This window comes from Podarcis gaigeae (genome assembly GCF_964106915.1).
Source record: "Podarcis gaigeae genome assembly, chromosome: 1".
Classification (NCBI taxonomy): domain Eukaryota; kingdom Metazoa; phylum Chordata; class Lepidosauria; order Squamata; family Lacertidae; genus Podarcis; species Podarcis gaigeae.
Genome location: NC_139678.1, coordinates 112,722,668 through 112,734,751, shown reverse-complemented (window position 1 = coordinate 112,734,751; position 12,084 = coordinate 112,722,668). Strand labels below are relative to the sequence as shown.

The window sequence follows — 12,084 nt, the reverse complement described above, 5'->3', positions numbered from 1 at the left end:
AGTCATAGTCAAATGCTGAGTCAAATGCTGACAGTGCCTAGAAGCAGGCTGCCTTTGAGCATCCCTAAAGGTGCCGTGGGTTAAACCACAGAGCCTAGGACTAGCCAATCAGAAGGCCGGCAGTTCAAGTCTCCACGACAGGGTGATGTCCCATTGCTTGGTCCCTGCTCCTGCCAACCTAGCAGTTCAAAAGCGCGTCAAAGTGCAAGTAGATAAATAGGTACCACTCCGGTGGGAAGGTAAACGGCGTTTCCGTGCGCTGCTCTGGTTCGCCAGAAGTGGCTTAGTCACGCTGGCCACATGACCCGGAAGCTGTACGCCGGCTCCCTCAGCCAATAAAGCCAGATGAGTGCCGCAACCCCAGAGTTGGCCACGACTGAACCTAATAGTCAGGGGTCCTTTTACCCTTTACCTTTAAAGGTGCTCTTTGGATTGTGGCCTCTGGTTTGCCTACCCCCCAAAAAACATATATATTTGCAGTATGTCTCCCACCAGTGTTCACTAATAGGTTGCATTATGTCACCATGTCCTGATCCTCTGGGCTCAGACCAGCTCATTATTTCTTACCATGATCCCCGTAAGAAGCATGATGCAATGCACCGTGTGGGTGACATCAGCTGCGTGGATTAAGTTGTGGTAAGGGTTTCGGTGTTTGCTGTAGCCAGTTTCCAAAGCTTCTCCAAACGAAATAAGGCTAGGAACAGGGATCTGCAAGAGGCAAGCACAAGTAATAATCACCAGGGTCACCAGCAGATTTGAGGGTGCTAATTTTGCCATGCCATCTTCCATCCTGAGTTTTGGGGATGGCGCCAGCTAGAAATCAGCCAGCATGTATGCAAACTGGTACCTGCCGATAGGACATTTAGCAACAACCCATAATCCACCTGTGCTGAGATGGACAACAGGTGACATTGCAGAGCCCATCTTGTGGGATTGCTTAGAACTGAAGCTACTGAAGCTTTACTCAGTCTAGGCAAATAGTCACTTGGGTGGGTGGCACCTGTTTTCTGTCACTGCCAAACTGATGCACAAGTTTCCTGGCCTTCGGTCTCCTGCATTTATTCAGCCCAGCTCCTGCCTAAGATGCTTGCCCTTCTTTTGGCCTGAGCCCTTGATTGCCAGCCCACTTCAAGTCATCTCTGTACACGTTGCTTATTATTATTTTTCGTAAGGACTCAGTACATTTCCCAGCACAATTCAAAGTGTTGGTGCTGACCTTTAAAGCCTTAAACGGCCTCGGCCCAGTATACCTGAAGGAGCGTCTCCATCCCCCATCATTCAGCCTGGACTCCGAGGTCCAGCCCCAAGGGCCTTCTGGCAGTTCCCTCACTGAGAGAAATGAGGTTACAGGGAACCAGGAAGAGGGCCTTCTCGGTAGTGGCCCTGTGGAATGCCTTATCAGATGTCAAGGAAATAAACAATTATCTGACTTTTAGAAGACATCTGAAAGCAACCCTATTTAGGGAAGTTTTTAATGTTTGATCGTGTTTTTAATATAATTATATAATTATAATTATAAAATTTAATTATAATTATAATTATAATTTAGTGTGATGGCATCTGCACTTTGGAACTCCCTGCCTATTGAGATCAAGCAGGAGCCTTCAATGTACTCTTTTTGGCACCTGCTAAAAAATAATCCTGTTTAGACAAGTGTGTTGGTTTCTGCTTCCTTCACTGAGCAGCGAAGTGCTTGTCACAAGACAATGTTTACATTCCACAGTCAAGTGCTGTTGGGTTTTCTCACGGGACAGGAGACTGGATGTGACGTACACTGGTTTCCTGTTTTTCACTGTTCTTTGCAGTTCAGTGTGATTCTCTCCGTGCTTTAGAGGAGAGAGGATGCCTTTCTCTGCTCCGGCAGAGGGAAAATGTTTTTCTGTAAATTACCAGCTTTGAAGTGTAAATAAAGTAATATAGAGCATGTTGGCACGTACTTTTCATCATTCCGCTGTGCACTGGACACTGCTTATCTCCAACATTTGGTTATGGGCCCAGAAAAACGCAGTGTTTTGAGAATGGACTCCAGAAGTCGGGCTCCTGGCAAAGGAACAAAGGAGCAAAGAATTGGAGTGCCGGCAAAGGATCGGAATGCAGAGGGCCGGATCGGACGATATCTCTGCGCGTCAAGATGATTTGATGAGGTATGTGCTACAGCTCCGGGCAGCCTGCCAGCTTCTAATTAATGGCTTTATGGCTGGACTTTGAACTTTTATAGCCGGTTTTGCCGTGGCACAGGCAAAAGGCTAGAAGGATAAATTTTTCCTATGCTGGGGGAAATCGAAAGTAAAGCAGCTGCAGCAGTGTCGCAGCATGAATTTAAGACAGCAGAGAGAACTTTCACTTTTGAACTTGCCTTTGGAATGCGGTTTGAAGCAGCTGCAGATAAGCAAAGCAGTTAAGCAGAAAGGCACAGGCTCACAGGCAGAGGCTGGAAATCGAAAGTACTTTTGAATTTGCTTTTGGAATGAAGCAGCACAGACACAGCTTGTATGAAGCAGCCTGATTTAAAGCAGCAGAGATGACGCAGAAGGCTAATGCCATAGTCATGATGGCTAGCTGCAGAAGGCTGGATGAGGCAAGTGGGGAATTTGATGCCAATCAGCCAAATGCTCAACTCACAGTAGCCAGTGATACTGCCATGATTCAGAATGAAGCAGACCGCCAGGGTGATAGCTGCATGGGCAAGGGGGAGTCTTCACAGACGTCATCCCAGAGTGCAGTGGAACCACCAGATGGCGCCAAAGCTTTGAAGGCAGTGAAATGCTACACGTGTGGACGTCTAGGCCATATGAAGAGGGAATGCAGATATCCCAGGGCCAAGACAGAGCAGCGCAGCGAAAGCTCATCGCGTGGAAAAGGCCGAGGCAAAGGCAAAGGTCCGGTGTCCAGGACAACGCAGCACAAGGCAATGGTCTCACGCTTCACTCCAAAGGTTGCAGAGGTCCAGAAGACATCTAGATCTTTCTTCGTTGTTGATTCGGCTGCAACGCATCACATGTGCAACGATAAGCGACTGTTCGTGTCTTTTACACCGCAGGAAGGTGCGATTCACCAGGCGGATGACCACACAATCCCCAGTAAAGGCTACGGAACTGTTGTTCTTCACAGTTTGGACTTATCGATACAGGATGTGCTTTATGTGCCAGATGCCAAGCATAATCTGCTCAGCGTTGGACAGCTGAATGAGCGGAAAATTGACGTTTCCTTTAAGAACAAAAGGTGCATCATCACAAAGAAAAATGATTATGTATTGCATGCTGAATATGTTGATCGTTTGTATGTTTTGTATTTTGATGATGTTGTGCAGGATGACACTTGTTGCATTGCAGGTTCTAACAAAAGTTTGCATGCAGAATGTATTCATGATTTTCATCGAAAATTTGGTCATTTGCATTTTGAGGCAGTATCTAAAATGCCTGCCTTGGTTGAAGGTATGACTATTAAACCCTGCAGGTACCACATGAAGTGCAAGGCATGCGCAGCAAACAAAGTGAAAATGGCTGCGAAAGGTAAGGTGTCTAGTAGGCAAGCTACAGAACCATACCAGGTTGTTCATGCTGATTTGGTTGGACCACTAGCGCCCTCTTTGGGTGGAAACAGGTACTTCATGGTTCTCATTGATGCATTTTCCAGGTATATTTATGTGTACAATCTCAAGCAGAAATCAGAGGCTTTTCCAAGGTTCAAGGAATTCTGTGCTTGGTTGGGAAATGTGCATGGTAAGAAGGTAAAGACTCTTTTCAGTGATCGCGGGGGAGAATTCACTTCTCAGCAGTTTGAAGCTTTTCTGACTGAGAAAGGAATTCAACACGATTTGTCTAGTCCTCGCTCGCCATGGCAGAATGGACTTGCGGAACGAGCAAATCAGACATTGCTTCAAGGGTTAAAAACCTTGCTGCATGATGCCAATCTTCCAGAGAGTTATTGGGCCGAAGCTCTCTCATGTTTCACTTACAGTTATAATCGCAGGTTATCTTCAGCGATTGGTTGTACCCCCTATGAGAAGATGTTTGGCAAGAAGCCATACATCAAACACATGAAAATTTTTGGTTCTGACATGTGGGTTCACTCACCACAAAACTCCAAGTTAGACAAGCGTGGATTGCATGGTATCTTTCTAGGTTATCAGAAAGGGTCTTACAGAATAATGATGACTGACTCTAAGACAATTAAGCTCACAAGAAGTGTTGAGTACAATGCCAAGTGGGGGGAGAATGTGGGAATTTTCCAATGTTATCCTGATGACAGTGATGAAACTGAGGATAGTCAAAAGCAACCGCAACAACCCACACCCACTGATGAAGGTTCTGATTCTGAGTCTGAAACTGAATCGGGTGATTCAGAGGATTTCAAGAGTGCGAAAGCCTCTATGCGACCCTCTGAAAGCTCTGATCAAGAATTGGAGGAACCATTGTTCACAATAGGTCACTTTTCTCCTAAGAAGGAAGAGGAGAGTGTTGAAGACTTAAGGCTAATTCGCAGGACACAGAGAGCAACAAAAGGCAGACCTCCAAAGAGATTTGCTGATGAGTTTGCTAAGATAGCAGTAACAGCTGTTAAAAGCACCAAGAAGGTGTTTGAACCTTCAAGTTTCCAAGAAATCCAGGATTTGGATTCAAAGGAAGCTGAGCCATGGTTAAATGCCATGAAGGCTGAGCTTGATTCCTTGGAAAGGAACAAAACATGGGACCTTGTTCCAGTAGTTCCAGGAATGAAACTGCTTGGAAGCAAATGGGTCTTCAAAGCGAAGACAGATCAAAATGGCAAGATAGTCAGACACAAAGCCAGATTGGTAGCCAGAGGTTTTGCACAGGTACCAGGTGAAGACTATCACGAGACCTACTCACCCACCGTGAGGTATGAGAGCATTAGGCTTATGCTCAAGCTAGCTGCAGAAGAGAATCTACACATTAGTCACCATGATGTGAATACAGCTTTTCTGTACGGATCTCTAGATGAATCACTTTATATGCTTCCACCTGATGGCGTACAGGTAAAACAGGGATTTGTTTGTGCTCTGAAGAAGTCCCTTTATGGTCTCAAACAAAGTGTACGGTGTTGGCACACAAAACTCACTGAAGTATTGTTTTCTCTAGGTTTTAAGCAAGGGAAAGCTGATCCATGTGTATTTGTCAAAGAGGAGGGGCAAAAGAAACTGTATTGTTTGTTTTATGTTGATGATCTTTTATTCTTTTGGAAGGATGTCACAATGTACAATAATGTCCTAGCTCAATTGAAAGAGCACTTTGACATGAAAGATCTTGGTGAGGTAAACAACTACCTATCTCTGGAAATAGAGAGAGATCAAGATGGTAACATTCTAGTACACCAGTCACGTAAAATTGCTGATGTGTTAAGCAAACTAAACCTGATGGATGCTAACCCTGTAGACACACTGATGACAACTGGTTATCAGGTAGATGACACTGGAGAAGCATTTTCTGATACTACACTGTACAGAAGTGTGCTAGGCAAGCTAAACTTCATTGCCAGATGTTCAAGACCTGACATTGCTGTTAGCTGTAATTTGCTAAGCAGACAAGTCAACAATCCTACTGTTAAGGATTGGAAAGCTCTGAAACGCATAGCGCGGTATTTGAAAGGCACTATGCATTACAGACTGAGATTTAACAATCAGAAGTCTGGTGGTCTTGAGATATTTGCAGATGCAAGTTTTGGAAGTGACACTACAGACAGGAAAAGTACGTCTGGAGTTTGCTATAAGTACAATCAGGGTCTATTTGATTGGTCATGCAAGAAGCAAACAACAGTTAGCTTAAGTACTTGTGAAGCTGAACTGAATGCACTGTCTTATTCACTTAAGGATTGTGAATGGTTGTTACAATTGTGCAAAGACATAAAAATTCCTGTCAAATGTCCAATCCAGGTTTACCAGGACAACAAAGCATGTTTGGCTTTGCTGAATTCTGAAGGTTGTAAGCAAAGCACGAAGCACTTGCAATTAAAGTTGCAACATGCTAGGGAACGTATTCAAAAGGGACTCGTAACGGTGTCCTATATGCCAGGTAATGAAATTCCTGCTGATGTATTGTCCAAGATTGTATCAAGGGATCAACACTGTACCTATGTGCAGAAGTTGGGTTTGTGCTGATATTGTACGAACACGCTGCCCAGTGATGTTCACAGAAAGGGGGAGGATGTTGGTTTCTGCTTCCTTCACTGAGCAGCGAAGTGCTTGTCACAAGACAATGTTTACATTCCACAGTCAAGTGCTGTTGGGTTTTCTCACGGGACAGGAGACTGGATGTGACGTACACTGGTTTCCTGTTTTTCACTGTTCTTTGCAGTTCAGTGTGATTCTCTCCGTGCTTTAGAGGAGAGAGGATGCCTTTCTCTGCTCCGGCAGAGGGAAAATGTTTTTCTGTAAATTACCAGCTTTGAAGTGTAAATAAAGTAATATAGAGCATGTTGGCACGTACTTTTCATCATTCCGCTGTGCACTGGACACTGCTTATCTCCAACAAAGTGTACCCAGATGAGGCAATTTTAATCTGTTTTAGTATTTTAACTTTTGTATGTTTTAAACGATGGTTGTGATTTTTTTCTTGATTTTATTCTTTTGTCCTCTTGTAAACCACCTTGAGGTTGTTGGTTTTTTTGTTTTTGTTTTTACAATCAAGCGGCATATAAATTTTATGATAATTTAATTACAATCCACATGTGTCAACACAGAGTATTTAGCAACAAATTAAATAAATAAATGACATGAAATAACCTCCTTTAGGTGTGTCTGTGTGCAAAATGTTTCTTTGCAAGTTAACAATATGCCATAATTCCCATATCTGGTATTTTATAGCAGTTGTATATAACAAAGCAATCAACACAAATATATATATATATATATAATAAAATTTGCCCTGCATATTCAATAACAAAACAATATGGATGAATAGAATAAATATTCTCCAGTTCTCTGTAAAGAAATCATATGCCTGTTTTCCCTTCTCTGGCGTATGTTTAGGTGTGGGTAGATGTGGTAGTTCTTTAAGGGAAAGCCTCTTACCTTGAAACGGTTCAATAGATCATATCTGGTAAATAATTCATGCATCATAAATTTCAGGCTGTGTCCCCCACTTGCATCATTTAGGGCAAACACGTCAAACGACCATTTATCAACATCCTGTAAAAGAATTTTGAGGAAGGGGGATAATTAAGGATTTGCATACATTCTCCACCGATAGTAGACAGAAAATTCAGGGGAGGGGCAGCAATTAAACTCTGTTTCATTCAAGCAACAAGCACCATTTGAGAATAAGGCATGGTGTATCTATAGACCTGCCTATACCCGTGAAGGAGGTTATTTTGCCACAGTTACCTGAAAACCAGTATGCCACAACAACATGTACAAGGACCTACTCAGTCCTGACACCCCATTTATGTAATACTCTTCCTTCCTAGACATGGCCAATGACACTGAGGTTTTGAGTTTTAAATGCTCATCTTAAACGTGCTCAGATCTGGCTGGATCATGTTCAACATTGTTTATGAAGTAATTTGCACTCAATAACCTGTTACCCTGACATCCCATAATTGTCAGGGAATCATATTGGCACCAGAAATGTTCTTACCGCAGGTCTTTAGTCTCTTGCAGTCCCCAACTTGCTCTGGGCTGAAAACCAAAATGCGTGTGGCAAAGGACTCTTGCTAGACTGTGATTCCTCATAATATAGATTTTGGGACTGTTTATTTGAAAAACACCCTTATCTTGAAACCTTTCTGCATATAAGCTACGACTTCAAGTTAGAAGGAATCACAGGGTGGGGGTAGCCTTGCTGAAAAAGAACACCTAAAGGAGCGTCTTCACCCTCATTGTTCAGCCCAGACACTGAGGTCCAGCTCTGAGGGTCTTCTGGCAGTTCCCTCACTGCAAGAAGTGAGGTTAAAGGGAACTAGGTAGAGGGCCTTCTCGGTGGTGGTGCCCACCCTTTGGAACACCCTCCCATCAGATGTCAAGGAAATATACAACTATCTGACTTTTAGAAGACATCTGAAGGCAGCCCTGTTTAGGGAACTTTTCAATGTTTGATGCTTTATTGTGTTTTTAATATTCTGCTGGGAGTCGCCCAGAGTGGCTGGGGAAACCCAGCCAGATGGGCGGGGGTATAAATTAATTATTTAATTTATGAAACAATAGCAATGATTACCTTTTTGAGCAACACCTCTCAAAACAGATACATCTTACCATTCCAATAATACCTAAATTTCATCACAACTAAGTGGAAGAAGCCATACAATCACAAACCTTTTGTGAAAGTGGAAAAACATGTCCTTGCGTGTGTATTTGATACTGAAACGCTTAGGAAATGGTTCACTCAAGCAAGGGGTCAATTGAGCTCAAGGCAGCATGGCCATTGGTCAGTAATGTGGGAAACTGTAGCGCAACAACACCTGGAGGACGCCAGGTTGGGGCTGGTTGTACTATATTCCAGTAGCTAGAATATATGAGTGGGATTCAGCTCCTCGAGCCCCATCACAAGGACTTCTGTTTGAGCAATGGGGCTTCCCAAACAGCACGTGTTAGAATTCCTGCTCCATGATTGCAGTCATGGGATTTTTGTCTATCACATGACAGTGTATGTTTTGACTCCACAGAGTGGGAAGTGATGGAGACAGGATGTTTGTGTTACTGTGTTCCATGAAGTGGGACTATTGTTCTTCGTTTTTTCTCTTTGCTGTCTGATGCTAGAGAGAGACGGAGCCATGTTGCAGTGCTCCGTGTGTGTTTATATGTAAATAAAGTAGATTAGCCAAAATGCTGAGTTGCTGAGGTCTGTTATGCAAGCTGCAAAGGCTCTGCAGATCCCTAAGTGTGCCGGTGTCTGTTGGCATCAGTCGTTGTGATGTTCGGACTGGATAAAGCTTTTGAAGCTCCCGAACGAAAGACAAGGAGGGAGAGAACATGCCAGTCAGGCATGTATCTGTCTGCCAGGGTCCTACTCGAGTATAGAACGAGCTCCTGACAGCACGTGTGGGGTGGAGAGTGGGATCGTACAGTCTGGAAGGCCAAATTGCTTGTGCTGCCCAAAGCAACATTTTCTCTTACAGCAAATATTTGTATGTTGCTTTCACTTACACCTGCAGTTGCAATCACAGCTTGTGCTAGTATATTTTTTGGTGCATATTACCTGGCTGTAGAAATTCATTGCAAAATATGGGGAAGTGTGCATTTTGGCACGTGGTTGTTTTGGTACGCGTGCATTTAAAGGCAAACCGACCAAATTTGCACTTTCTGAAACTGCACTGAATTTCTCCCAAATCCCTACTTTGTAGTAAAGTCCACAAACTGATCTCACCTTAAAAGCTAACATCACTTCAGCTGGATAGGCCAAGCCGATCATGCTGGAGGTCTTTCGATACATTCTAGAAGAAAAGAAGCGTAAATGAAACAGCACCTGAAAACTAATGGTGATGTGTTTATGCTTTGGGAGCAGTTTTGGAAAAGTTCCCCTTGCAATTTGAAGTTTGAAATTCAATATAAAAAGACCCTTAAAATCTTGTGAAAGATGGGAGCCAAAAATGTTTGCTCCCGAAAGCAAGGGAAGACATAAGCCAACTTACAATGGTATTTGTGGATATTTATATCTGATCTCTGCATTTTATGCCAATGCCCTTTCAGTAGTGCCACATGCTTTTCTGTTTTTAAGATAACACTTTCTTGGCCAATGGGAGGTGAAACAGAATTTTAATGTTCTGTCTTTTAAAAAAACAAAAAACATTTTTTCATAAGTTACATTTATTACTGAACAATTTTATTCCTATTCAACAAAACAATTCCCACTCAACCAACATCAATGATTATAACTCAGTTTATATACAATTACATTTTAAGGTTTCGTTTTATCCAATTCCACCCTCTCTAACAAGTTTCTTAATATATTCTGCTTTTTTCTTACACTTCAAACCCTGCTGTGGTCTTTGCATATGGGAAACAACTTTTGAAGACAGATCTGAAATCTTGCTAAGTGCAAAGGCAGAACATTAACATTAAGTTTCTAGTCTATATAAAGAATTTTAATGTTCCGTCTTAGCACTTATCAAGATTTCAGACCTGTCTTCAAATGATTGTTACAAAGAGGACTAAAACAAATGAACTAACCCACCCATGAAGAAAAGAAATGTAAGATGCTACAAGCTTAACAGTGGCCTGGCTTGCATATCATGGTAAGCCAAACTGTGGCTTATTACGGTTTAGGAACATAAGACAGACCACTGATCAGTCAAGCTCAGTGTTGTCTGCTGGCAGACTCTCTTAAGGGTTTCTTGGGGAAGACTTTGCTAGTCTGCTCAGAGATGCCAAAGGGGTCTTTCATACTCAAGTCAGATGCTCTACCACTGAGCTATGCCACGTCCTCCTTGTTCTTATATAGCCAGAACTCACCTTTCTACAAAAATCCCTGCTTGTACAGCATGCACAATGCTTCGAAACTTTGGTTTCTCCTCTGGCCTCCTTTTGGTCATCCCCATTTTCCTCGTGAAGGTGGACGCCAACCAATCCCGTACTTCCAGCGGGACTGCATCTGACTGGATATCCGACAGCTCATCCTCTGTATCCAAGAGTCTCCTGTAAATATATATCGGGTGCATGAATCAGTATAGAAGATCTGCAGACTTCAGAATAGGAAGAGGAAAATATGGACCAAGCGCTCAAAGCTCTTAGCTCAACCCAACCTTAGCTAAACCCAACCCGCAGCAGTTAAATGCAGTCTTCCATAATTTTGGATTGTGGTGCAGAAAAGAAGATAAAAAGAGGTCTAGTGGATCAGGCCTAGACCCATATCCTGTTTTCAGACTGGCCAGTTTTTTGTTTTGTTTTTTAATTGACAATAAAGATTTATTTTAAAACAAGGTATTATAATACAAGTGGAGAAACTTAGGTTATTTCAGAATTAATAAGCTAGTTTGCTGAATTCGTTTCACAGAGGTTTTTTGGCTTTTTAGTTTGTTCCCTTTCTGAGGCGGCACTTTCCTTCAGGTACCCACCCCTTTAACAAATCCAACTCCTGAGGTAACAACCCCCCTCCCTTAACTGGGTTTTGGGAGTCTCTTCTTTCCTTAGAAGAGTCTCTCCCAGGCTGGTCAGTTTACGGGAACCCTGCAAGAAACATCTCAGCACAACAGTGCATCCCCACTTAAGAATGCCATAAAGGGGCTTAATAGAATAAAATAAGATCAACATCATTATGATCTAGAGTAGACCATCATTAAATGGAAAATATAAGCACCTGACTAATGAAGGTTGAAATCTTATCAGCAGCGTATCCCCAAATATCAAAAATAACTTTATCAGCATCCCAGACCATCCTCAGCCCGATAAACAACAAACATTACAATCTTCGTTGATAATCTTGCATACTCATTTTAGGTTTCAAGACGGTTTCCTTTGGTATTCTGTTATATTCAGTTCCATTATATACTTTGCTGATGCTCCATCATCTACTCCAGGAAATGAATAATGAAGTGGGCATGAAGAGCTGCCCTGACTCTCTTCTCAGCTTGAAGAACTGATTACCTTGCCTTTCTCCAACATTGTTTGCTCTCGAAGGCCCACTTCTGCTTGGGAGAAGAAGCAGCTCAGTAGCACTTCAGCTAGCAAATGGGAAATAATATTTGAAGGACTTTGCTGTTATGATAATGGAATGAGCGGTTACAAAATAGGAGGCGGGCAAGGAGGAAATAATCTAAGGCACTGGTCAGAGGATCACAACCAAATTAAGACTACTTCAGTTGTGTTTTTGAGGGCTACTTTCATGAGTATCTTGCCCATATATTGGGGGGGGGGGAGAGACTTTCTACCTGTGGTGGAACATACTTCACCATACTTCACCCAGCATGGCTATACTGGCAGGGAGTTAAGAGGGTCATAGTGCTCACCCACACCATACATTTAAAGGCCACCCTTTAAGGCACTCTTGGGGGCGACTCCCTCCACCCCCAAGAATCCTAGGAATCACAGTTTGTTAAGGGTGCTGTTGTGTACTGAGTTGATTAGGATCCAAAATGCAGCAGTCTGATTGGTCCTAGAACAATAGGATCCAGAGTGCAGCAGTCTGGGTTTTTTTA

The 12,084-nt window shown here is 42.8% G+C and overlaps 1 protein-coding gene across 8 annotated transcripts in view; it reads right to left on the bottom strand.

The window, feature by feature from the left end:
• Positions 1–12,084, bottom strand: part of PDE1A (phosphodiesterase 1A) — a 153,243-nt gene that overhangs the window by 24,651 nt on the left and 116,508 nt on the right. For all 8 annotated transcript variants that reach the window (XM_083708577.1, XM_083708581.1, XM_083708579.1 and 5 more), the window contains 4 exons: positions 10,403–10,585; positions 9,318–9,384; positions 7,028–7,144; positions 568–708 (listed from right to left, as the gene is read on the bottom strand). In XM_083708577.1, coding sequence (XP_083564703.1) covers positions 568–708; positions 7,028–7,144; positions 9,318–9,384; positions 10,403–10,585 — 508 coding nt within the window. The remainder of the gene's footprint in view (positions 1–567; positions 709–7,027; positions 7,145–9,317; positions 9,385–10,402; positions 10,586–12,084) is intronic.